This window comes from Mobula hypostoma, chromosome 4 (assembly GCF_963921235.1).
Source record: "Mobula hypostoma chromosome 4, sMobHyp1.1, whole genome shotgun sequence".
Taxonomy (NCBI): Eukaryota; Metazoa; Chordata; class Chondrichthyes; order Myliobatiformes; family Myliobatidae; genus Mobula; species Mobula hypostoma.
Genome location: NC_086100.1, coordinates 188,268,659 through 188,296,000, shown reverse-complemented (window position 1 = coordinate 188,296,000; position 27,342 = coordinate 188,268,659). Strand labels below are relative to the sequence as shown.

Genomic DNA, 27,342 nt, shown 5'->3' with positions numbered 1-27,342 from the left:
CAAGCTGTGCCAGGTTAGTTGGGGAGTGGCAGTGAATAGCAATCTTGAGGTCTTGCCAGAGGTGTTCAATTGGGTTAAGGTCAGGATCCTGACTGAGCCACTCATGGAAATCAGATTTCTTCATTTGAAGCCACTCCGTGGTTACACTGGTTGTGTGCTTTGGGTCGGTGTCCTGCTGAAGGCCAAGCTTCCACCCCAGGTTAAGTTTTCTGACAGAGGCTAGCAGGTTTCTATCTAGGATCACTGTATTTAGCAGCATTTGTCTTCCCATGTAGGGACGGTGTCACCTGGCTGATGCACAGTATCAGATTGACACCACACGTACCACTTAGGGCCGAGAACTAAACATTCCACTTTTGTCTCATCCAACCATAAGACCTTCTTCCACATCTTTACAGTAACTTCTAAGTAATGCTTTGCAAAGTCTTTATGGGCAAGGACATGTTCTTTTTTAAGCCAAGGCTTCTTCCTTACCACTGTCCCACAAATGCCATTTTTGTTCAAGGCCTCCGAGATTGTGGAGCTATGAACCTCATCTCCAGTTACAGCCACCAGCTTCTGCAGCTCGCTCAGAGTGACTGCTGGTATCACAGTAGAGTGTCTTATAAAGTGCCATTCTCCTGCAACAACTAACTTCAGGGGTGCAGCCTGACCTAGACAGTGTGGCTGTAGTTTCACATTTTCTTCCAGTTTTTCATGAAGGGCTGTACTGAGCTCTAAAGTACAATTGGTGCCTTGGAGTTGGTTTTGTACCCTTCCCCAGATTTGTGCTTCTCTATTATTATTTCCCTGACTAGTCTTTGTTCTTATCTTCATTTTGGTTTGGTCTGTTGAAAATTGACCATACGGTTGGACCTTAGAGAGAGGGTATTTATTCAGGAGATCCTTCAATTTCCTACATCAACAAATTGGGTGAGTTGATAGGTACGAGGAAAGGTAGCATAGCAATTACAAAGAGGATGAATACTTTTTCAGCCTCACAATTTTGGTTTTTAATTTTTAAATTGACAGGTTTTTGATTTTTTTTCTTTTGATTTGACATGACGCACAATGCTTTGTAGATTACCTCAAAAAATTCTACTTCAATATATTTTCAATTTAGAAAATGAGACAGTAAAATGTGAAAATAGTTGTGAGGCTGAATACTTTTTCAAGGCACTGTACTTTATTTGATTTAGAGATACAGCAGGGAAAGGGCCCTTCCGGCCCGGCAAGCTAAGCCGCAGCAGCTCACCTACTCAACACTAGCCTACTCATAGGACAATTTACAATGACCAATGAACACACTTAGCTTTGGAATGTGGGAGGAAACCAGAACACGCTGAGGAAACCCACACAGTCATGGGAATAATATACAACCTCATTCCAGATTGCACCAGAATTTATCTCCGAACTCTAACGTAGTCATAGTCATACTTTATTGATCCTGAGGGAAATTGGTTTTCGTTACAGTCGCACCAACCAAGAAGAGTATAAATATAGCAATAAATAACACCCAGAGCTGTAACAGCATCACGCTAACCGCTACACTACCACGGCACCCCATCAAGCAGTTATTGTGCCCGACTTAATCTGACTGAATTGAAGTAGTCAATATGGTGAATGTTAGAAATATGGACTGCCTGAAGGCATTCGAAAAACTCCAGGCAGCCATTAGAAGTTGCAACTCAGAATTGACAGAAGATTATCCTGATGAAGGGCCTCGGCCCAAAACGTCAACTGCTTATTCCTTTCCGTAAAGGAAAGTAGTTGCCCAAGGGTAACCTGCAGGCTAGTGGAGGGAAGGAGCATCTTACACCTCCTTTCATAGAGATGTATCTTTACCCCACCACCCATTTAAAGATAAAGAAACTCTTAATTACTCAATCTAACTGGTCTACCTCGATAGGATCTTGCATCTTTATTGCCTGTTTGCACTTTCTCTGTAACTGCAACAATTTATTCTGCATTCTGTTAGTGCTTTTCCCCTTGTACTATCACAATGTTCTTACATTGAAATGATCTGCATAGATGGCATAAAGTACAGTACATGTGACATTGTACATGTGACAATAATAAATGAATGAGCCATATTGTGGAGGTGTGGTTACCATCTGTGTATTTTCTGACTTACTGACAAAATTCATTTCGGAACATCAAAAATTTAAAAAAAGGAATGGTTTAATAAGGCCATAAGACAAAGGAGCAGAAGTCACCTTGTTTATTATCCAAGAATGATCTGTCTGGGGAAGAAAGGTTGAGAGCAGTGTGTGAGGTCATGGCAAGGGTCACACTGGCTGAGAATGCTCAGGGAAATAAGGAAATAATGCTCCAGACCATCATAAAATTACTGGAAGTTCATTTTCACTCTGACCATCAAGACCATGCACTCTCCTCACTGCTGCCAACAGGAAGATAGCACAGGACCCACACTACCAGATTCAGGAAAAGTTATTACACTTCAAACCACCAGGCGCTTGAACAGCATGAATAACTTCACTCACCTCAACACAGAATTGATTCAACAACCTATAGACTCATTTTCAAGGACTCTGCAATTCATATTCTTAGTGTTATTACTTGTCTATCTATTTATTTGTATTTGCACAGTTTGTCTTCTTTTGCACATTAGTCGTTTGTCAATCTTTGTGTGTAGTTTTTCATTGATTCTATGGTATTTCTTTGTTCTACTGTGAATGCCTGCATGAAAATGAATCTCAGGATGGGTTATGGTGACATACGCTATATGTAGTACATATAATAATTGATTTTGATCTTCGATTTTATCAAGTCAGCCAGATATAGTTCTTCACAGAAAACTCAAATAATATGTTCACATCCAAAACGTAGTACTTTTACAATTTATCAAAAAAATGACCATTTTAAACAAAGAAGTAGTGGCTTTTTCCTGACCAGGGCAGTAACCCTGGCAATAAGGCAACATAGGAAAGGTTCAGACATCCTGGCCTGGAGAACAGCCTTGGCTCAGTGGAAGGGATAAATAAGTGACACCACATTAAGGAAGCCGTTATCCATACCATGAAATCATCTGGCATTTATGAGACACAAGAGACCTGTGGATACTGGAATCTAGAGCAAAGGAACGAGCCGCTGGAGGATCTCAGCAGGCCGAGGATGATTAGTTTGTCCTTGGAACTTACCTCTTCTTGAACTGGAACAAGGTATACCCCAGCCACAGGGTACCGAGCATCAGGAAGAGACTTAGGACAGCACTGTCCCGGCCACAGGGGTGAGCCCCAGAGTCAGGGTCTGTCGTATTGAGTGAATGGTTGGCATTAAACTTGAAACCAAGTGTTCCATTCTCTCCAGGGATGTTATGGCAGAAGTAATTATCCTGAAAAACTAAGCAATAGAAAGGCACATTAAAATCACAAGGTTCTCCCAATAGATTCCTCACTGCCTACTACACACACACACATACACACCTCCCTATAAATAGATGCCAATGCATTATTTCTCACTGAAGGATATTTCCTTCCGTGAAGATTGATTGGGGCATCACAGTCGTGTAGTGGTTAGCGCAGTGCTATTACAGCTCAGAGCGGAGTTAGGGACTCAGATTCCAGCTCTATCTGCAAGAAGTTTGTATGTCCTTCCAATGAGTGCAAGGATTTCCTCCGGTTGCTCCAATTTCCTCCCACAGTCCAAAGAGATACAGGTTAAGTAGATTAGTCTTTGTAAATTGTCCTGTGATTGGGCTGGGGTTAAACAAGTGGGTTGCTGGGCTGTCCTGCTCATTGGGCTGGAAGGGCGTGTTCCGCACTGTATCTCTAAATAAAATAAAAGATTTGGACAGCAAAGGCTTAAATATGCACTTTGAAGTGTGCATGGAAGGCAAGGAAGAGGAAAATAGGGTTTTGAGGTCTAATGAGGAGAACATCTTTGGTTTGGGTTCAAATGGACAGCCGCATCATTCAAGAAGGGATGGTCAGGAGAAGAGGTGCCAGGAAAACAGATGGTCACTGACCCTCAGCCAACATTAGCAAGGCAGACAAGAAAACGACTGCAACATACTGATGCTTGGCCCCTGTGGCTAAGGTAACCCCCCTCTTGAGAAGGGAGGCTTTTCCACACAGGACTGAGAGGGGAATTAGAAAATCCTTTCAAGAGGTGAGAATATTCCACTCTTGGGTGCTTTCTACCCAAGAGAAAATAACGCACCCACGCTTCTGAGAGGCAATAGTGCGGCGCGAAGCTGCGTCGTGGGTAGAGCGAAAAGATAAAGTGACAGTGACAGACGTGTGGGTAATAATTAGGACCCAGCATTAGTGAATCACCAGTCTGAAGGTTTAGTCCTGAGCGAAATACTGAGGACAAAAGACCAGAGTCAGAATCAGGTTTATTAACACTGGTACACGTTGTGAAATTTGTTGCTTTGCAACAGCAGTACAGTACAATACATAAAAAGTTACTATAAGCTACAGTATTATATATACAAAGTAAATGAATAGTCCAAAAAGAAAGCAAATCGGGGAGGTAGCATTCTGGAAAAAGGATCTATTGCTTTCCAAGCATATATGACAAATAAACTCACCTCGGGCTTCCAGTTGGATACAGTTATCGATTATAACGTTTCAATGACAAGTTTTGCTATCTTCATCAAGGGTGATGCCTAGGCATGTCTAGTCCGATGGTATATATACCCCCCTTGTCCATCCCTCCTGACTGGTTAGTCCTCATCCAATCAGGTTTCCGTTCTCTCACCTTGTTTGTAATCGAATTCCAGTACCCAGAGTGAGACCTGCATCTTTGTTAAAACTATTATCCTCTAGTTTTATTTCAATTGCTTCCTTCACCAGGTGGTCCAAAAACCCATTGGTGCAGCACAATAGTTTTGTGCCATCAAAGTCAATCCTATGGTCATCGTGAATGGTACGTTCTGCTACCACCGATTTCTCCGGGTAACCCAAAAAGATATGCCTCCTGCGCTCCATGATGCGGATTTTTACCATGTAGCTGGCCAATACATGCTACTCCACATTATAAGGGAATACTGTAAACACCAGTCACTCTGAGTCCCAGATCACCTTTGACTTCCATAAACTGTGATTTGAGCTTCCTTAAGATTTTGTGGATGGTATTAATCCGGTATTTCTTCAGGATCCTGGTGATCCTTCCAAAAACCGTGGAAGTATAGGGAAGACAGGTGGTAGCAATGGGTTCCTCCTCGTTATTAGGTTTCCTGATTTTTCTGTCAGCCCTTTTAATGGCCCAATTGATTTCCTTCACCTTGCAGCCATTCTGTAGGAATGTCATGTGTAATCGCCTTACTTCCTCGTGGAGACCCTCCGGGTCTGAAATAGTTTTCGCACAGTTATTCAAAGTAGAAAGAACCATTCTACATTGGGAGGCATGACGGTGGCTGTTATTGTTGAGGTACATGTCTGTGTGAGTGGGTTCTAACATGACAGAAACCGTATAGTACCCTCCGACATGGAAACCCACAATAAGAAAATTGAGCTCAACATTCGTACAGAATAGTTGGAAGGTAAAGGAAATCAATCAGGCCCTTAAAAGGGCTGACGGAAAAGAACAGGAAACCTTCACTACCACCTGTCTTCCCTATATTTCCAGGGTTTCTGGAAGGATCACCAGGATCCTGAAGAAATGCTGGATTAATACAACTACAAGTCCATAAGCAAGCTCAAATCGGAGTTTATGTGGGTCAAAGATGGCCTGGGACTCAGGGCAGCTGGTGCTTACAGGATTCCCTGTAAAGCAAAGCAGCGTATATCAGCCAGACACATGGTAGAAACCTGCCCCAAGGAGCACAGGAGGTGTATCTGTTTGGGTTACCTGGAGAAATCGGCAGTAGTGGAACATTGCATTCACAATGGCCATAGGATTGACTTCAATGGCACAAAACTGTTATGCCGTGCCAGTGGGTCTTGGGACCGCCTGGTGAAGGAAGCTAGTGAAATAAAACTAGGGGGAAAGAATTTTAACAAAGACAAGGGTCTCGCTCTAAGTTAGTACTGGAATTCGATTATAAACAAGGTGGGACTGTGGAAACCTGGTTGAATGAGGATGAAGCAATCAGGAGGGAAGGATATCTGGGGTATATATACCAACGGACTTAACGTGCCTAGGCATCATCCCTGATAAAGATGGCAATTTGTCATCAAAATATTGGTTAAAATTGATACCTGTTCCTGGCTGGAAGCCCAAGAAAAGTTTATTTGTTTCATGGACTGTTCAGAAATCTGATGGCAGAAAGGAAGAAGCTGTTGAGTGTGCATCATTAGGCTTCCTGATGATAGCAAAGAGAAGAGGGCATGTCCTTGGTGGTGAGGGTCCTTAGTGATGGATGCCATCTTCCTGAGACACCACCTTGGAGAAGTATTTGGGGGTGGGGGGGCGTTGCAGTGCTGATGGCTCTCAGTGGGGTCTGGAATTTGCTAAGTGATATGTGGTAAACGTTTCTACCTCTACAATCCTCTAACAGTATTTGGACATGTACATGAAAAGATGTGACATCTTGGTCTACTAATCTGGTTCTGGAAGGTGGCACTTAGAATCAGAATCGGGTTTAATATCACTGACATCTGTAGAAATTTGTTACGCTAGCCTCTCTTGACCAAATATCATTAATTTTCTCTGATTCTAAAGCTCTTGCTGTACATTTGATGTTCTTCATCAAGTCACTGTGGGAATGAGCCTTCTGTTGGTAGCACTATCCCACTCCAGGATCCTGAATTCACCACCATAAAGGCCAACATTTCTTTATGTATGCCAAGACATTAAACCAAGGTAGTGTCATTTCCCTCGCGTCAATTCCAGCACTGGAAAATAGTGGTTAAAGCAACACTTGGAATATTTTATACAATGGTCTAAAGCATGAGCAATGCAAGGGGAGTCAGTTGCAACAAATGAAGTGAACATGGTAACTATCTGAAATGGCACTGAGCCACAAGGCAAAAACGAGGACATGGGGCAAACTGGATCCCCCCGTGACAAGCACAAGAGACAAAAATGGAATCCCATATTTCCACAAATCACTCCATGATTCAGTGAAGCAAAAATGTTTCACTTACTCTTCAGTAATTAACAGTTGAGTATGTACTAGATGGGCTGAAGGGCCCGTTTCTGTGCTGTAGAGCTCTATGACTATGAATGAATGGTGGTGAATAACATTGACAAGAGGAACAGAAAAGGAAAGAGGGCAAACATACTAACAACACAATTATTTCCATGGACTCACTTTTGGCCAAGCCTTTACAAGCGTCCACCACAAATGCAATGGATATGAAGACGGCTAGGATCTCATCTGTCGATCTGCAGAGGGGAGAGAGTTGCAGATTATTAATGGTTAACAACGTGAAGTAGACAGATACATATACACAGTGTTGCAAAAGTGAAAGATAAAAAGCATAATAAAAATAAAATATTTATACACTCCTTAGAATAATGACAATGATCTGATGTTTTGTTTGGCAGACCAGAGTCATGAAGGAACAGATTCCACCTGGCAACATTGAACAATGGGAATATTAGGAATATCAAGTTGGAATGGAGTTAGTTTTGTGACATATACTGAGAACCAGTTAAAAGCTATTGAGGAAGGTGATACACACAAAATGCAGGAAGGAAAGGGCTAGATAGAATGGAGGTGGAGAGGATATTTCCTATAATGGGAGAATCTTAGACCAGAGAGCTTAGACATCCTTTTAGAACAGAAATGAGGAGGAATTTCTTTAACCAGATGGTGACGGATCTGTGGACTTCATTGCTATGGATGGATGTGAAGGCTGAGTCACTGAGTATATTTAAAGTAGGGATTAATTAGTTAGGGTGTCAAAGATTACAGGGAGAAGGAGGGAGAATGGTCTTGAGAGGTGTAATAAATCAGCCTCTGACTGAGCAGACTGGATGAGCCAAATGGCCCAATTCTGCTCCTATGTCTTTTGGAACTCAACAAGTCAGGCAGGATCATTTGTCCCATGTGGCACAATGCACTTGCTCCTCCAACCCTTCCCACTGTCTCCCAGTTCTGAAACCCAGAGGGCTCTGGAGGCCAAGACATGAGGATTTACAAGGTGAAGATCATGGACGTTTAGAAACCTGGTGTTCCTAAAACCTTCAGTGTGAGTCTTCAAACACCTGACCTCCTCGATGACAGCTAAATTCCTGATAAGGGCATTAGTGGTTGGGTTGAGTTGTTCTCCAATTTTGACAGTTTACTTGCAAATATTTCATCACCATATGAGGAGGCATCATGGCGTGCATGGTGACGAAACGTTTGTAAGTAAATTGCCAAGATCAGAGAACAACTCAGCCCAACCACCAACCACCCAACCTACCCATTTTCCGAATTATTTCCAAGGGTGTTAGTGGTTACGGGGAGATGGCGAGAGAATGGTTAGGGAAAAAATAACAAAAATAAGCCAAAATTGTACATTAGAGCAGACTTGATGGGACAAAAGGCACAAGTCTGATTCTGTATCTTATGGTCTTGCATCTAAAATTTATGCTGTGGATTTGAAATTTGAATATCCTCTGAAATAGAAGCACTACACTTTAAATGTATTCTATGGTATGTTCAATATTTCACAACTTTTGCAATAAATTAGGCGTTCCCAACCTTCTTTTATCCCATGGACCCCTACCATTAACTGAGGGGTCAATGGACCCTAGGCTGGAAACCCCAGCAGAAAATAGGATGATAAGAGTCATAGTGTTGTATAGGACTATGTGTCATTCGGCCCACTACATCCATTCTGGCCTCCCCCCTCCCACACCCCCATCTAAACTATTCCCATTTCTCTGCATGAGGTCCGTTCCTGTGCTGTACTGTTCTACATTCTTTATAAAGGCAGAAGAGATTAGTTGGCTATTTGATTACTAATTTAATTGGCTCAGCACAACACTGTGGGCCAAAGGGCAAACAGCACAAACAGTGAAGTGGGCAGACAGGCCAATAAACACTTAAAAAGGCACAAGATACAATTCAGGAGTCAGATTAATGAGAGCCAGAAAACTAAACGTAACAATTTTGTTCTCAGAAAGTGTGGAGGAGAGGACCTCTGCCCTTGAATCTGGCAGGACATCAGAAATGAGCGTGTACACTTAAAGCAAGAGGAAGAAGCTTTAAAGGGGCTCTGAGGGGCAAGTTTTTTTCTAAAGAAAAACAGAGTGGCTGATTCTTGGATCACATTATGACACGAGGTGGAGCTAGACACAGTTACTACATTTCAGATGCCATCAGACAGACACAGAAAGAGCGGACAAGGAAGATTATGATCCTAATGTAGACAAATGGGATTAGTGTAGCTGGGGAGAAAAGGTTGGCATGGACATAATGAGTGAAAGGAACCATTTCTGGACAAGTACAAATCTATAGCTCCAAGATGGGAAATAAGTGGAATCTGTCCTTTACAAACGGAGGTATGAAACAGAAAGGCAGTGCTGAACTGTTTCCACAACCCATAGACTCGCTTTCAAGGACTCTTCTTCTCAAGTTCCCTATATCTATCACTTAATGGCTTTCTCTTCATATTTGCTGAGTTTGTTGTCTTTTGCACTGGGTTGCTTGTCTATCCGGTTGGTGTGTGCTTTCATAGATTCCATTGTGTTTCTCAGATTTACTGAGAGTGCCGGCAAGAAAATGAATCTCAAGGTTGTATATGATGACATACATGTATATTGATTATAAATTTATGTTGAACTTTGGTCAGGCTTCCTATTGCCCTTCGCCCCCCTCCGATGCTATACGTCAGGACTTTGCAAAGAAATACAGAATAGTACAGCACATGAGCAGGCCCTTCAGCCCACAATCTCTGCACCGACCGTGACTCAGATGTACAATAATCCCACCTGGAACATGGTCCATACCCCTGCCTGTTCACCTGCCTGTCTAAATACCTTTGAAACATTACTATTATATTGGCTTCTGTCATTTCCATGGCACCTTCCACTCTGTAACACAAAAGTACACTTGCGATGTAAATCCCCCTCTAAACTTAAATCTATGCCCTCTAGTATGTGACATTTCAACCCTGAGAAAAAGACCACCGGCTTCTCAAATTTTAAATATGATATGAAATTTTTAAATGTGCATGTAACATCTCTCTATTTACTGCACAATCATGTGTCCATCTAAAAGCATCTGAAGGTTGGGGGTGTTGTGGATAGTGTAGAGGGCTGTCAGAGGTTACAGTGGGACATTGATAGGATGCAAAACTGGGATGAGAAGTGGCAGATGGAGTTCAACCCAGATAAGTTTGAGGTGGTTCATTTTAGTAGGTCAAATATAACGACAGGATATAGTATTAGATTAGATTAGATTATGAGGACACGCAGTCCTCTTTTATTGTCATTTAGTAATGCATGAATTAAGAAATGATACACTTTGTTCCTCCGGAATGATATCACAGAAACACAAGACAAACCAAGACTAAAAAAAACTGACAAAAACCACATAATTATAACATATAGTTACAACAGTGCAAAGCAATACTGTAATTTGATAAGAACAGACCATGGGCACAGTATAAAAAAAGTCTCAGAGTCTCTCAAAAGTCCCATCATCTCACGCAGACAGTTGAAGGGAGAAACTCTCCCTGCCATGAGCTTCCAGCACCGCAAACTTGCCGATGCAGCACCCTGGAAGCACCCGACCACAGTCCGACTCTGAGTCCATCCGAAAACTCCAAGCCTCCGACCAGCTCTCCAACACTGAGCACCGAGCACCATCTCTGCCGAGCGCTTCGACCCCGGCCCCGGCAACAGGCAATAGGCAAAGCCGAGGATTTGGGGCCTTCCTCTCTGCAGATTCTCAATCGCACAGTAGCAGCAGCAGCGAAGCAGGCATTTCAGAAGTATTAATGGTAAGGCTCTTGGCAGTTTGGAGGATCAGAGGGATCTTGGGGTCCGTGTCCATGGGGCACTCAAAGCTGCTGCGCAGGTTGACTGTGCGATTAAGAAGGCATACGATGTATTGGCCTTCACCAACCGTGGGATTGAATTCAAGAGCCGAGAGGTAATGTGACAGCTATATCGGACCCTGGTCAGACTCCACTTAGAGTTCTCTGCTCAGTTCTGGTCACCTCAGTACAGGAAGGATGTGGAAACCATAGAAAGGGTGCAGAGGAGATTTACAAGGATGTTGCCTGGATTGGGGAGCATGTCTTATGAGAACAGGTTGAGTGAACTTGGCCTTTTCTCCTTGGAGCAACAAGGGATGAGAGGTGACCTGATAGAGGTGTATAAGATGATGAGAAGCATTGATCATGTGAATAGTCAGAAGCTTTTTTCCAGGATTTAAATGACTAACATGAGAGGGCACAGTTTTAAGGTGCTTGAAAAAAGATACAGAGGGAATGTCAGGGGTACGTTGTTGTTGTTGTTGTTGTTTTACGCAGAGTGAGGTGAGTGCGTGGAATGGGCTGCCGGTGACTGTGGTGGAGGTGGATACAATAGGGTTTTTTTAAGAGAATCCTGGATATGTACATGGAGCTTCAAAAAATAGAGGGTTATGGGTAACCCTAGGTAATTTCTAAGGTACGTACAATTTCGGCACAGCATTATGGGCTGAAGGGCCTGTATTGTGCTGTAGGTTTTCTACGTTTCTATCTGAAATTCATGCCCTCTTAATATTTGACATTTCTACTCAGGGTAAAAGATTCTGACTGTCTACCCTATCTATGCCTCTCTTAAATTTCCATCACATCTCCCCTCAGCCTCCAATACTCTAGAAAAAAAACATGTTTGACCAAAAACACCAGAAGTTGTGCAGATGCTTGAAACCTTGAGCAACACACCTAAACTGCTGGAGGAACTCAGCAGGTCAGGCAGCGTCTATGGAGGAAATAAACAGTTGGTATTTTGGGTCAAGGCAATTCACAAGGACCAGGAAGGCAGAATAAAAAGGTATGGAGAGGGAAAGGAGTACCATCAACTATCAAGCTTGTAATCCTTCCCCACCCCCACCTGCTTACTCCAGCTTTTGCCCTTATCCTTTCCAGTCCTGAAGAAGGGTTTCAGCCCAAACATTGAATGTTTCTTCCCTTCATAGATGCTGCTTGACTTGCTAAGTACTTCCAGCATTTTGTGTGTGTTGCCCATCTTTGTCCAATCTCTCTTTATAGGAAGACACATCAAAGTTGCTGGTGAACACAACAGGCCAGGCAGCATCTATAGGAAGAGGTACAGTCGACGTTTCAGGCCGAGACCCTTCGTCAGGACTAACTGAAGGAAGAGTGAGCAAGAGATTTGAAAGTAGGAGGGGGAGGGGGAGATCCAAAATGATAGGAAAAGACAGGAGGGGGAGGGTTGGAGCCAAGAGCTGGACAGGTGATTGGCGAAAGGGATATAAGAGGATCATGGGACAGGAGATCCGGGAAGAAAGACAAGGAGGTGGGGGGAACCCAGAGGATGGGCAAGGGGTATATTCAGAGGGACAAAGGGAGAAAAAGGAGAGTGAGAGAAAGAATGTGTGTATAAAAATAAGTAACAGATGGGGTACGAGGGGGAGGTGGGGCATTAGCGGAAGTTAGAGAAGTCGATGTTCATGCCATCAGGTTGGAGGCTACCCAGACGGAATATAAGGTGTTGTTCTCCAACCTGAGTGTGGCTTCATCTTTACAGTAGAGGAGGCCATGGATAGACATGTCAGAATGGGAATGGGATGTGAAATTAAAATGTGTGGCCACTGGGAGATCCTGCTTTCTCTGGCAGACAGAGCGTAGGTGTTCAGCAAAGCGGTCTCCCAGTCTGCGTCGGGTCTCGCCAATATATAAAAGGCCACCTCGGGAGCACCGGATGCAGTATATCACCCCAGCCGACTCACAGGTGAAGTGTCGCCTCACCTGGAAGGACTGTTTGGGGCCCTGAATGGTGGTAAGGGAGGAAGTGTAAGGGCATGTGTAGCACTTGTTCCGCTTACACGGATAAGTGCCAGGAGGGAGATCAGTGGGGAGGGATGGGGGGGACGAATGGACAAGGAAGTCGCGTAGGGAGCGATCCCTGTGGAAAGCAGAGAGGGGAGGGAAGGAAAGATGTGCTTAGTGGTGGGATCCCGTTGGAGGTGGCGGAAGTTACGGAGAATAATATGTTGGACCCGGAGGCTGGTGGGGTGGTAGGTGAGGACCAGGGGAACCCTATTCCTAGTGGGGTGGCGGGAGGATGGAGTAAGAGCAGATGTGTGTGAAATGGGGGAGATGCGTTTAAGAGCAGAGTTGATAGTGGAGGAAGGGAAGCCTCTTTCTTTAAAAAAGGAGGACATCTCCCCCGTCCTAGAATGAAAAGCCTCATCCTGAGAGCAAATGCGGCGGAGACAGAGGAATTGCGAGAAGGGGATGGCGTTTTTGCAAGAGACAGGGTGAGAAGAGGAATAGTCCAGATAGCTGTGAGAGTCAGTAGGCTTAGCGTAGACATCAGTGGATAAGCTGTCTCCAGAGACAGAGACAGAAAGATCTAGAAAGGAGAGGGAGGTGTCGGAAATGGACCAGGTAAACTTGAGGGCAGGGTGGAAGTTGGAGGCAAAGTTAATAAAGTCAACGAGCTCTGCATGCGTGCAGGAAGCAGCGCCAATGTAGCGAAGGAAAAATGGGGGACAGATACCAGAACAGGCACGTAACATAGATTGTTCCACAAAGCCAACAAGAAGGCAGGCATAGCTAGGACCCATACGGGTGCCCATAGCTACACCTTTAGTTTGGAGGAAGTGAGAGGAGCCAAAGGAGAAATTATTAAGAGTAAGGACTAATTCCGCTAGACGGAGCAGAGTGGTGGTAGAGGGGAACTGATTAGGTCTTGCAAGCAGGGTCCCATGATCCTCTCGTATCCCTTTTGCCTATCACCTGTCCAGCTCTCGGCTCCATCCTTCCCCCTCCTGTCTTCTCCTATCATTTTGGATCTCCCCCTCCCCCTCCAACTTTCAAATCCCTTACTCACTCTTCCTTCAGTTAGCCCTGATGAAGGGTCTCGGCCTGAAATGTCGACTGTACCTCTTCCTATAGATGCTGCCTGGCCTGCTGCGTTCACCAGCAACTTTGATGTGTGTTGCTTGAATTTCCAGCATCTGCAGAATTCCTGTTGTTTGTCACTCTTTATTGGGTCTACATTGGTTCAAGGAGGGGCTCATCCCATTCTCTATGGTCTACCATGAAGACATACATGGCACTTTACCAATCTCAACTGCCCATTAACAAAATGGGGATAAGGGTGAAGTTAATAATTCAAGGAAACTACCTTATTGCTGCTTACCTTTTGAAAAACTTCTTCAATGAACTTAAGTTACCAACACCATAGATGATACAAAAGAAACTATTCCACAGGCCAACACAGGCATAAAAAGCAAAGAAATTCAGATTGTAGTCATCACAGATGCCCTGGATTACTGTAGAGAGAAAGAAAAAAAATATTTGTCACAGTGTCAAGCGAGAGAACAGATGGGTTTGAATGACTGCCTATTCTAGCTTGGCAGGTAGCCAAAAAGCTTGAGGAAGATGGGGGAGTAGACATCTATGTGGATTTAGTGAGGCATTCAACAATGATCCACAATGTAGCCTCATCCAGAAGGCACACAGAATCCAAGACTGATTGAATCCAACATTGGCTGGGTGATAGGACACAAAGAGTAGAGAGATGGTACCTTTCTGGTTGGATGTTTTCAATCAGTGGTGTACCACAGGGACCTGGACCTGAATGTAGGAGGTAAAATTAGTAACCTTGTGACTACACGAAAGTTGGTAGTGGTGTGGATAGTGAAAGCTGTCCAAAGGGCAACAGCATGACATGGATCAGATGGAAAGTTGGACAAAGAATTGGAATTTTATCCAAGTGGGAAGTGATACATTTTGGGAAGTCATGTAGGGGTACAACATACACAGGCATGTTGCTGAACAGCGGGACATTGGGGTCCCCTGAAAGGGCAACAAAGGTAGATGGGGTGGTGAAGGCAACACGAGTCATGCTTGGTTTCAGAGGTCAGAGCACAGAATATAAAAGTTAGAATGTTATTTTGTAAATCGTACAAAGTACTGGTTAAAGCAGCATTGTATCAGAATCAGGTTTATCATCACTGATGCAAGTCATGAAATTTGATTTTTTTTTTGTTGCAACTGTATAGTGCCAGACAAAATTATTATAAGTTATAGAAAATAAATAGTGCAAAAGAGATCTAGCAAAGTAATCTTCGTGGGCCATTCAGAATTCCAATAGCAGAGGGGAAGAAGCTGTTCCTAATATTTTGAGCTTGGGATCTTCAGACTTCTGTACTTCCTCCATGATGGCAATAATGAGAAGAGGGCACATGTTCAATTCTGGTTGGCACGTGGTAGGTTAGATGGGATTGGGCTGGAGAAAGTGCAAAGAATTTCACCAGGCCATTATCCGGATTAGAGAACTTTAGTTACGGGGAGAGATTTGATAGACTAGATTTGTTTTCCTTGTGGTGTAGGAGGCTGAGGAGTAACCTTATAGAGATAAACAACATGATAAGACTTATAGATAAGGGGGAGAAACAGATTTTCTCCCCCACCATCAAAACAGGAGGGCATAGGGAAGGTGGGAGGAGGAAGTTATAAAAAGGAATTTGAATGGAAAGTTTTGTAATTAATGCAGCGAGCAGTTGATAATCTGGACCTCACTGCCAGAGGTGGTGGTGGAATCAGGTGCAATCATTTTGTTTAAGAGACATTTTAAAGAGCTAAGGCATAGAATAATACAAATCTCATGCAGGAAACTGACATTAGTTTGGGGGAGGGTGGAAGCTAGCATTATTATAGTGGGCCAAATGGCCCATTTCTGTCCTGCACAATACTGATGAAAATCTTACTACTTACTGGAAAATTTATGGAACGTTGAACTTGCCACAAAGTATATTTGAAGTGCAGTTGTTATGTCGGAGGAAAATTAAATTTTAAATTCACAATATAAATTTTGAACACAGAATTATAAGATAAAGGATCAGAATCAGCCAATTTGTCGTATTGAATCTGCTCCAATATTCAATTGTGGCCTATTTTTGTTATTATTTCCCTACAACCATTAACCTCCTTATCAAGAATTTATCATTACTATCAGGGAAGGGGTATAGGAGCCTGAATACCACACTCAGCATCTGAGGAACACCACCTTCCCCATCGCTATCGGACTGATGAATGTTCAAGAGCTCTACCTTGTTGGTTTTAAATACACCCGATGGCTTGACCTCCAAAGCCCCCTCTGACAATGAATTCCCACAGATTTTTCACCCTCTGAGGAAGAAATTTCTCCTCATCTCAGTTCTGAAGGGGAGTCCCTTCAGGCACCAAACTGATGATCACAGGTTTCAGAACTGGGTGCAAGTGGGGAGGACTTGTGGGATAAATGAATTGAAAATAGTACTGATCATTTCATGAAAAGCATTATCTACTCATGTTTTACACGAGACTTTTTTTAATATAGGGATAAAATCTATAATTATAAACACAACAAACATACTTTGCAATTGAAATTATATAGTTTGGGACTGGTGAGACCATTAAAACATTCTCAGTTAAACTCAACAATATACATTTTCTCCTCATGAGATTAAATTGCATTAGTAGCAAGTTATGGTTATGCTTCATAAAAGGGCTCACTGCGCTCTTTATCCCGTCATTACATTTTAAGTCCCCACCATACGTCTTCTCTAATCCATGATGACTGCTCTCTGGCATTTCAAATCTAAAATTATTCACCAAGGGATTAAGTTCTGCTATAGGCACGTCCTTTCCAATTTGTAACCTCCTCTCGCCCATGAACTTGCATTCCTTCCACTCATGTGGTTCTTGTGCATTACGTTTCTCTTTATCCCAGTAATGGAGACTGCACATTCTGTACTTTACTCTCTGAACTCTTGATACATCACCTCCTGCTCCTTTATACAATGTTAAACACTAACTTTTCAATCACAACTTTGCTTAATTAGTGAACCCATATGTTCCAAATACATTTTCCTCACAAGTTGTGAAATGCCACATATCGATTTGCCAAAGCTTATTTTCACAAAAAAATTCTTTAAAATCTAGATTACTGGCTTCTCTTCAAATGACTGATGGTTGGACTACACAAGATATTTACTCTCAGTGGAAACTATTAGGCACAGGAATGGAACCTGTCATGTTCTTCTGCTGCTGTAGTCCATCCACTTCAAGGTTTGACATGCTGTGAGGTCAGAGGTGCTCTTCTGCACATCACTGTTGTAAAGTGTGGTTATAGGAGTTACTGTTGCCAAGTTTGAACCAGTCTGGTCATTCTCCTCCAACCCGGTGCACAAAACTGTTGCTCACTGGATGGTTTTCATTTTTCCACACCATTCTCTATGAAATCTAGAAGACTGTTGTGCGTGAAAATCCCAGGAGATCAACAGTTTCTGAGATACTCAAACCACCCCATCTGGCGCCAACAATCATTCCACAGTCAAAGTCACTTATTCTCCATTCTGATCTTTGGTCTAAACATCTGAAACTTTTGACGATGTTTGAATTACTGCCACACGATTGGCTAATTAATTACATTAACGAAAAGCGATAACATGCAAAACAAAGATATTTACTGTACTTCAGTGCAATGTGGCAATAATTAACCATTTTACTCTGCCTTATCTTAAAGAATCAGGGTGAACAGGTGGTAGATACATCTGTTCAGTAAGTTTCAAAGTAGTCAATTAAAAATAAATGGTTGGTCCAAGAATTAAGACCTGGGGGGGGGGAGAGAGGGCTGAAGGGCTGATTTCAAAAGTGCACTCAGTAGCCACTTTGTTAGATACATCAGCTCGTTAATGGAAATATCTAATCACCCAATCACGTGGCAGCAACTCAGTACATAAAAGCATGCAGACACGGTCAAGAGGTTCAGTTGTTAATCAGGCCAAACATCAGAATGGGGAAGAAATGTGACCCAAGTGACTTTGAACGTGGAATGATTGTTGGTGCCCGAAGGGGTGGCTTGGGAATCTCAGGAACTGCTGATTTCTTGGAATTTTCACACACAACAGTCCCTAGAGTTTACAGAGAACGGTGCAAAGAACAAAAAAAAATCTAATGAGCAGCCGTTCCGTGGGCGCAAACATTTTGTTAATAAGAAAGATGAGATGAGAATAGTAAGAGAGGCTCAGGCTGACAGGAAGGCAACAGAACTCAAATAACATCACATCACAATAGTGGTGTGCTGAACGCACAACCCATCAAAACTTGAAGTGGATGGGCTACAGCAGCAGACGGCCATGAACATAGACTCAGTGGCCACTTTATTCGGTATAAGATAAAGTTGATTGAGAGATGTTAAAAGTAAAATGGAAGCAGTTGCCAGAGGAGAAAATGACATCTGATATGTGGGAGGCATTCAAAGGCAAAATAGGAGCTTCGAGCTTGTATGTCCTTATAAGGATAAGCAGCAGAGATGGTAAGATTAGGACACTGGTTAACAAAGGAAATAGAAGGTTTGATCATAAATGAACAAGTATATGGCACACATAAGCATTTGCTTGAGTTTTTTTTTGAGATATCGAGAAGAACTTAAAAATTCGGAAGACAAAGAGAGGACATGAAGTGGCCTTGACAGAGTCAAACAAGATTGTGCAGATGCTGGACATCTTCAGCAACACACTCAGAATGCTGAAGGATCTCAGCTGGTCAGGCAGCATCCATGGAGTTGATGTCTTGGACTTCTTGCTTCTAACCCCCATCCTCTCCAGTCCCGATGAAGGGTTTCGGCCCAAAACATCAACTGTTTATTCCCCTCCATAGATGTTGCCTGACCTGCTGAGTTCCTCCAGCATTTTGTAAGCGTTGCTCAAATGGCCTGAGAAGCAGGATTAAGGAGAATCCCAAATCCTTCCAGTATAATACAAGTAAGAGAGTGGCTAGGAAAAGAGTAGGTCCCTTTGGATACCAAAAAGGAAAAGAATATGTGGATACAGGGGATACAAGCAGGATCCTAAATGAATATTTCTCATTGATGTTCACCAGGGAGAAGGATGTGCAGGATCGAGAGGTAGGAGAGGGTGCACTGACGTTCTGTGTCAGAAAAGAGAAAGTATCAGCGATATTGGTGCACAATCTGTGGATCCAGAACTGGTTTGCCCACAGAAGGTAAAGAGTGGTTGTAAATGGGTCATATTCTGCATGGAGGTCGGTGACCAGTGGTGTGCCTCAGGGATCTGTTCTGGGACCCCTACTCTTCGTGATTTTTTAAATGACCTGGATGAGGAAGTGGAGGGATGGGTTAGTAAATTTGCTGATGGCACAAAAATTGGGGTGTTGTGGTTAGTGTGGAGGGCTGTCAGAGGTTACAGCAGGACATTGATAGGATGCAAAACTGGGCTGAGAAATGGCAGATGTCATTCAACCATCATGAGGTGGTTGATTTTGGTAGGTCAAATAAGATGACAGAATGTAGGATTAACGGTAAGTCTCTTGGCAGTGTGGAGGATCAGAGGGATCTTGGGGTCCAAGTTCATAGGACACTTAAAGCTACTGCACAGGTTGACTGTGTGGTTAAGAAGGTACATGGTGCATTGGCTTTCATCAACCATTGGATTGATTTTAAGAGCTGAGAGGTAATGCTACAGCTATATAGGACCCTGGTCAGACCCCACTTGGAGTGCCCAGCTCTGCTCAGTCCTGTGCTCAGTTTTGGTCACCTCACTACAGGAAGGACATGGAAACCATAGAAAGGGTGCAGAGGAGATTTACAAGGCTGTTGCCTGGATTGGGGAGCATGCCTTATGAGAATAGGTAGAGTGAACTCAGCCTTTTCTCCTTGGAGCAGCGGAGGATGATAGAGGTGTATGAGATGATGAGAGCAGTGATCGTGTGGATAGACCATAAGACCAGAAGATATAGGAACAGAAGTAGGCTTTTCGGCCCATCGATAGCCAGAGGCCTTCTTCCCAGGGCTGAAATGGCTAACACGAGAGGGCACAGTTTTAAGGTGCTTGGAACTAGGCACAGAGGAGATGTCAGGGGTAAGTTTTTTTTTACGCAGAGAATGGTGAGTGCGTGGAATGGGCTGCCAGCGACTGTGGTGGAGGTGGATACAACAGGGTCTTTTAAGAGACTCCTTGATAGCTACATAGAGCCTAGAAAAATAGAGGGCTATGGGCAAACGGAGATAATTTTTGAGGTACGTACATGTTCAGCACAGCATTGTGGGCTGAAGCCCTGTACTCTGCTGTAGTTTTTCTATATTTCTACATACAGTATTTTGCAAAAGTCTTAGGTACATATACAAGGCTAGGATACCCAATACCTTTGCACAATACTGTATACATCAATGAAGTTCACTCCTTGAGGAGCTCGATGACAATTATGTTTGTTGTTAGGGAGTATGCTGAAGTTATGCAAATATAGCAGATGTTACTTCAAGCAGGAACCAGTCTTCAGTGCTTAACGCAAATTGTAAATTGCAAGCAGTAAACTGAAGTTACAGTACTGTGTAAAAGGCACTCGTGAGATCACACTTGGAGTATAGTGTGCAGTTTTGGGCTCCTTATTTTAGAAAGGATATACTAACATTGGAGAGGGTTCACAGAAGATTCACAAGAATGATTCCAAGAATGAAAGGTTTACCACATAAACTGGCAGCTCTTAGACTGTATTCCCTGGAGTTCAGGAGAATGAGGGGGGATCTCATAGAAACATTCCATATGTTAAAAGACCTGAACAGATTAGATATGGCAAAGTTATTTCGCATGGTAGGGGGGTCTAGGACAAGAGGGCACGACTTCAGGATTGAAGGACATCCATCTAGAACTGAGCTGCAGAGAAATTACTTCAGTCAAAGGATGGTAAATCTGTGGAATTTGTTGCCATGAGTGGCTGTGGAGGCCAAATCATTGGGTGCATTTAAGACAGAGATAGACAGGTTCTTGATTAGCCAGGGCATCAAAGGGTATGGGGAGAAGGTAAGGAAGTGGGGACGACTAGAAGAATTTGAAAAACCCATGATGGAATGGCGGAGCAGACTCCATTGACCGAATGGCCTAACTTCTGCTCCTATATCTTATGGTCTTACAGTAATTGCATACAAATCTGATCACGACAGGAAATCTGATGTCTTCACCCTTCCTTTCCAGTCCTGAAGAAGGATGTCATCCCAATAAGTAAACCGTTTATTCCATGGATTCCCAACATGGGGTCCACAAACCCTTCAGTTGATGTTTGGGGTCCATGGCATAAAAAAGGTTGGGAACTCCTGGTTTATTCATTTCCATAGCTGCTGCCTGACCTGCTGAGATCCTCCAGCATTTTATTTCTGTTGTACAAGAAATATGTAACAGTATTAGGAAAAAGTACAAATGAGATTCACCAGGAATGGAGGTCTGAGGTATTATGGAGAGATTGTTAGGCTGTGTTTATTCTCACTGGGACGAAGAAGGCTAAGGGGTGACCTTACTGAGGTTTATAACATTATAAGGGCCGTACACAAGGTAGATAGTCCTTTTCCCCAGGGAGGGGAAGTCTAAAACTAGGGGGCACAAGTGGGAGTAGGGGGAAACTTAGAGGGGATCTGAGTGACAAGTTTTTCCATTCAGAGGGTGGCAGATATATGGGAAGGAGCTGTCAAAGGTGGTAGAGGTAGCTATAATTATGATATTTAAAAATAATTTAGACAGATATTCAGGTAGAAGAGGAGTTGTGAGATACAGGAAAATTGGATTAGCACAGTTGTGCATTATGGTTGGCATTAACAAGTTGGGCCAGAGGATTGTATATCTCTACATCTCTGTGATGCAACAAATCTTTACACAGAAATTCACAAATACAAGAGATTCTGCAGGTGCTGGAGATCTATAGTAACACACACACACACACACACACACACAAAATGCAGGAGGAACTCAGCAGGTCAGGCAGCATCTGCGGAAAGGAATATTACAGTCAATGTTTCAGGCTGAGACCCTTCAGTAGGCCTGAAATGTCGATTCTTTATTACTTTCCATGGATGCTGCCAGAGCTGCTGAGTTCCTCAAGCATTTTGTTTGTTACTTTACACAGCAATTCACCATCTGAACTTTTCCATGGTGTGGCTTGACGTTTCCCCATATTTGTTCCCGCAACCCCTTGCAATGCGCGGAGCACATGAACAGAGCACGGAGGTGGTTATGGTCAGGTCCACCCACTGTCGTCAAAAATGTGCAAGATCTTAGAAAGAGACATCCTTACACTTGTAATGATGGGTGAGAGGAGAGCAACGTACCGTGTATGTACAAGGCCAGGGGTGCAGTTGTTAACACTATACCCATTGGCTGGCCAGCGAATACAGCATAGGCCACTCCTCCAATGCACTGGGCAAGTATGGTTTTCTGCACATCTGTAAAAGAAAAAACTGGCATTAGGATTGGAGCGAAAAGTCATCTGGCTTTCTATCAATATGCAAGAGGCTGTGGTTGCCCAGTAAGTGATTATTATCTGCACAACAATAATAATTTGGGCCACATGGTCATGTAGTTGTAGGCATAATGCTTTACAGTGCTAGCAAGCCAGGTTCAATTCCTGCCCCTGCTGTCTATAAGGAATCTGTACATTCCCCCCACGACCACATAGATTTCCACTCGGTGCTCCGGTTTCCTTCCACCAAAAATGGTCGGGTTTGAAGGTTAATTTGTCACATGGGTGTAATTGGGTGTTGTGGTCTTGTTGGGCCAGAAGGGCCTGTTACCATATGGTATCTCTAAATAATCTTTTTCCATTCTCCATCCCTTCTTACTCCTTCTCTTCCCCTCTTCTGCGCACAGTGCCCCTCATCCTTACCTTTCTCCCACAGTCCACTCTTCTCTCCTATCATAGTCCTCCTCCTTCAACCCTATACCTCTTCCACCTATCACCTTTCAGCTTCACACTTCATCCACCCACCTTCCCCCTTACCTGGTCTCACCTACCACCTGCCAGCTTGTACTTCTTCCCCCTCCTCCCACCTTCTTTTTTCTGGCTTCTCCCACCTTGCTCTCCAGTCTTGATGAAGGGTACCAAAATGTCAACACTTCATTCCTCTCCATAGACCCTGCTGAGTTCCTCCAGGATTTTGTGTGTGTATGTCCCTCTGGATTTCCAGCATCTGTAGAACCTTGTGTTCAGTTTTGAAGCATTGACATTCAAGACTGAGATAATGCTATACTGTATCCTGAAGGTAATAAGTTTTTGGTATTTCCTAACACTGCCATGGAGGCTCAATCCCAGTACAATCAAGAGAGAAATCATTGCATTTTGAGAAAAAAAATGAGGAAATTAAGGGACACAAGGTTATTTTGAAGGATCTTCAACCTCCAACAGTATCTATTTCCTTATTCACAGATGTGCCCTGACCAGAGGGATTTCTGCATTTTCTTTTCATTTCTGATTTCAATCATCTGCAATTTGTTCTAGAACATAGACTAGTTCAGCAGATTACTGGTCTCGTGGTCCATGATGTTAGCTTGGATCTCCACAGGCACAAGAGATACGAATGCCAAAGATTAAAGAGCAGCTTTAGTTGTTACATGTACATTGAAACATGCAGTGGAATGTGTCATTTTTGTCAAATTAAATCAGAGGGGATTGTGCCGAGTAGCTTACAAGTGACACTTCCAACATAGCATGCGGACATCTCACTAATCCTAGCCGCGTGTCTCTGGAATGCGGGAGGAAATGGAACACCCGGAGGAAACACACGCTACACAGGGAGAATATACAAACTGCTTAAAGACTGGGGGGGGGGGTCAAACCTCGATCTCACAGCTAGCGCTGTAAAAGGTTGAGCTAAATGCTATGCTACCATGCAGCCCTCTACGCCACTTTTGTAAGCAAAGCCAGTATTTATCGTTCAATCCAAAGTTGTCCAAACTAATTCAAATGGCTTGCTTTCATTTTTCAACTTCATTGCACAGGTCTGGTGTGATCTATACACGGCCACATTGGGAAGTGAAGAAAATGACCTCTGAAACAATACAGGTGCAAGGAATTTCATTGTACCCTGGTGTAAATGACAATAAACTAATGTCATTCATTAGTGATGCACTGCGAGCTTTAAAAAAGAGCTCTAGTGCTTTTGGTTATTTTTGATGGGCTCCAACCAGCATGAGGGTTCATTTCTTGGTGACAGTCAGCGGTTTCTGCAATCTGTGCGGGGCCAATAAAAAGAAGGGAGTGGCCATTGTTGGAATGGGCCAGTGTTAAGAGTGGTCAGGCTTTGGCTCAACAGGCTTGGGCAAGCACAAGTGGAGATTTCACGTAAGTTTCTAGTAAGTTTTATTTTTTGTTAATACATATCTAGTGCACTGAGAATGAGTTCAGAGGTAGTGGTATGTTCCTTAAAAGTAATGGGAACTCTGGGAGATGTCCACTCTCCTTGGTAACCACATCTGCATAAAGTATACCGAACTGTAGTTTCTTAGAGATCATGTTAAGGAACTGGAGATGCAGCCTCAATAACCTTCAGCTCAAAGGAGAAAAGGGGTGATAGACAAGAGCTACAGGGAGGTAGTCAGCCCTAAGTTGCAGGAGGAAGGTACCTGGATGACTGTCAGGGGAGGGAAAGGGAATACAAAGCCAGTGCAGAGCACCCCAGTGGTCAATCCCCTCAATAATAACTATAACACTTTGGAAACTGTAGCGGGGTAGGGCAGGGAGGGTGGAAGGAATAACCTACCATAGGAAGCCGCAGTGACTCGCAACGGCAGAGAAGTCTCAATGGCCTGAACGACCCATTCCTGCTTCTATGCCTCATGGTCTAGTATCTCACAATTGTGTTCCTTTTTTATTTTGCTTTTGATCAGTTACGTTTCAGTTCCTCACTTACTGTGATTGGATCTGAAGTTGTATTGACAAATCAATCGTTTGAATTCCTGAATATTTCTCCACCAGTGTTATCACTTTGCTGTTAGAGGCCCTCCAGCTTGCGCTTTCACGCAAAAAAAAACATTCAGTAACATATTGTTTGAAAGAAAAGTCTAACTGGACCAGGGAACAATCTGAATTCCTAGATGTTGCATACTTCAAATTCCCATCATCAAAACCTTGCTTAATATGGCAAACTACATGCAGCTGATGCAAATCATCACAGCCAATAACCCAGTAAAAGCTGTAATCAAAATATTATAGTTTAAACATCAAACTTTAAAGCTCCAAGACACACTCAATTTAACTGGTCTTGTCATATGATAATTTGAATGGGAAAAGAGGCATTTGCAAACGAGCAAAATCTGCATAATTCCCAGTTGAAATGAATCGCCATTTCTTTGAGAAATTAGGAACATAACATTTTGAGCAAAATAAATCTACAGAAGTTGATCTTGCAAATTTTAGCCATTGCAATATCATCGGTAATTCCAAACTCTTCATTTCCCATTACTTCCCTGATGATTATTTTCATTGTGGACTCGGCACCAAGCCTCAGTTCACTTCTGTCACTTAACCAATCACAGTACACTGTTTTAATGCTGCGTTTTGTCTTGCTTCTCAATAATCTAAACTCAAGTTGAGAGCTCCAACAAACAACAGTGGAACTAGGAACTTACCAATTGACCCTCTCGTGTTTTCAGCATTTAAAGACCCAAAAGCTATCGTTGGCAGTAGGCAGATGCAATAGAGAAACAAGATGGTAGTGATGTACTTTCTGATGGACTTGTTGCTTCCAAGAATACCTGCAGTAAGGCCAAAGTGCAAAGTTCAAGACAGACCATTTCCACAAAGCAATAAAATCAGGAATCACTCTCAGAACAATTCAGATTTTCATGCACATCACAAAGTATAGCATTTCAGCAATTAATTCATATCAGTCAGCAACTACAAGGGAAGATAATCACGTGCTCAGCAATACAGCAAAAACAAAATCTACTGAAATGAAGGAGACACAATTTCTGATCGTGTCATACTAAATTGTTTGGGATATTGTACTTTTTTCTCTACACAGAATATTTGCAATACAGGGTTAACGTAGCAAGAAGACAGAGTCAAGCAAAACAGAAACAATCTTCAGCCCACCATGTCCATCCCAACCATCAATTACCCATCTATATTAATCCCACTGACCAACACCTGTTCATACCAACCAGACGAACTGAATAAATATTTTACATCAGTCTTCACTGTGGAAGACACTAGCAGTATGCGCAAGTTCCTGGTGTCAGGCGTCATGAAGTGTGAGAAGTTACCATAACTAGAGAGAAGGTTCTTGGGAAACAAAGGTCTGAAGGTAGACAAGTCAACCTGGACCAGGTGGTCTACGCCCCACAGTTCTGAAAGAGGTGCCTTCCCTCTAGTTATGGTAACTTCTCACACTTCATGACCCCTGACACCAGGAATTTGCACCATACTGCTAGTGTCTTCCACAGTGAAGACTGATGCAAAATAATGGAGGCATCAGTAAGAATCACAAGATTCTGGAAAGGTTCTGGAAGACTGGAAAATTGAAAATGTCACTCCACTTTTCAAGAAGGGAAAGAGGTTGAAGAAAGGACACCATAGGCCAATTAGTTTGACCTCAGTAGTTGGGAAGATATTGGGAGTTGATCAATAAGGATGAGGTCTCCAGGTACTTGGAGGCACATGATAAAATATGCGTCGTCAGCATGGTTTCTTCAAGAGAAAATCTTACCTAACAAATCTGTTGGAATTCTTGGAAGAGATAAGTTTTGGGCCCCTCATCTTTGAAAGGAAGTTCTGAAACTGGACAGGTTTCAAAGGAGGTTCACAGAAGTGATTCTAGTATTGAATAGCTTGTCATATGAAGAGCACTTGATGGCTCTGGGCCTGTATTCACTACAATTCAGAAGAATGAGAGTTGATCTCATTGAAACATATCGAATGGTGAAAGGCCTTGATAGAGTGGATGTGGAGGGGATGTTTCCTATGGTGGAAGAGTCCAAGACCAAGAGGACACAGGCCCAGAATAGAGCAGCGTCTTTTTAGACCTGAGATGAGGAGTATTTCTTTAGCCGGACAGTGGTGAACCTGTGAAAGTCTTTCTCACAGACAGTTGAGGAAGCCAATTCTTTATGTATATTTAAGGTAGACGTTGATAGATTCTTGACTGGTCAGGGCAGAAAGGGATACAGGGAGATGGCAGAAGTTTGGGAGATTTGAGAGGAAAATTGGATCAACCATGATGAAATGGTGGAGCAGACTCAATGGGCCAAATGGCCTAATTTTGCTTTTATATCTTATGGTCTTATCAATTACCCATCTGTATTAATCCTATTGACCAGAACTTGTTCCGCAGTCTTCTGTATCTCGGCAATTCAGATGCTCCAAACTATTATTTGGGGTGGCACATTAGCACAGTGGTCAGCACAATATTTTACGGTACCATTGGCCCGGGTTCAACTCCCACCAGCGTCTATAAGGAGCTTGTACATTCTCTCCATGACCATGTACCAGGTAGTAGCTTAATTGGTTA

At 43.0% G+C, this 27,342-nt stretch overlaps 1 protein-coding gene across 6 annotated transcripts in view; it reads right to left on the bottom strand.

Moving 5' to 3' along the window:
• slc4a11 (solute carrier family 4 member 11) overlaps positions 1 to 27,342 on the bottom strand; it is a 302,038-nt gene that overhangs the window by 42,343 nt on the left and 232,353 nt on the right. For all 6 annotated transcript variants that reach the window (XM_063047132.1, XM_063047129.1, XM_063047131.1 and 3 more), the window contains 5 exons: positions 25,463 to 25,588; positions 22,168 to 22,281; positions 14,206 to 14,338; positions 7,202 to 7,275; positions 3,141 to 3,342 (listed from right to left, as the gene is read on the bottom strand). In XM_063047132.1, coding sequence (XP_062903202.1) covers positions 3,141 to 3,342; positions 7,202 to 7,275; positions 14,206 to 14,338; positions 22,168 to 22,281; positions 25,463 to 25,588 — 649 coding nt within the window. The remainder of the gene's footprint in view (positions 1 to 3,140; positions 3,343 to 7,201; positions 7,276 to 14,205; positions 14,339 to 22,167; positions 22,282 to 25,462; positions 25,589 to 27,342) is intronic.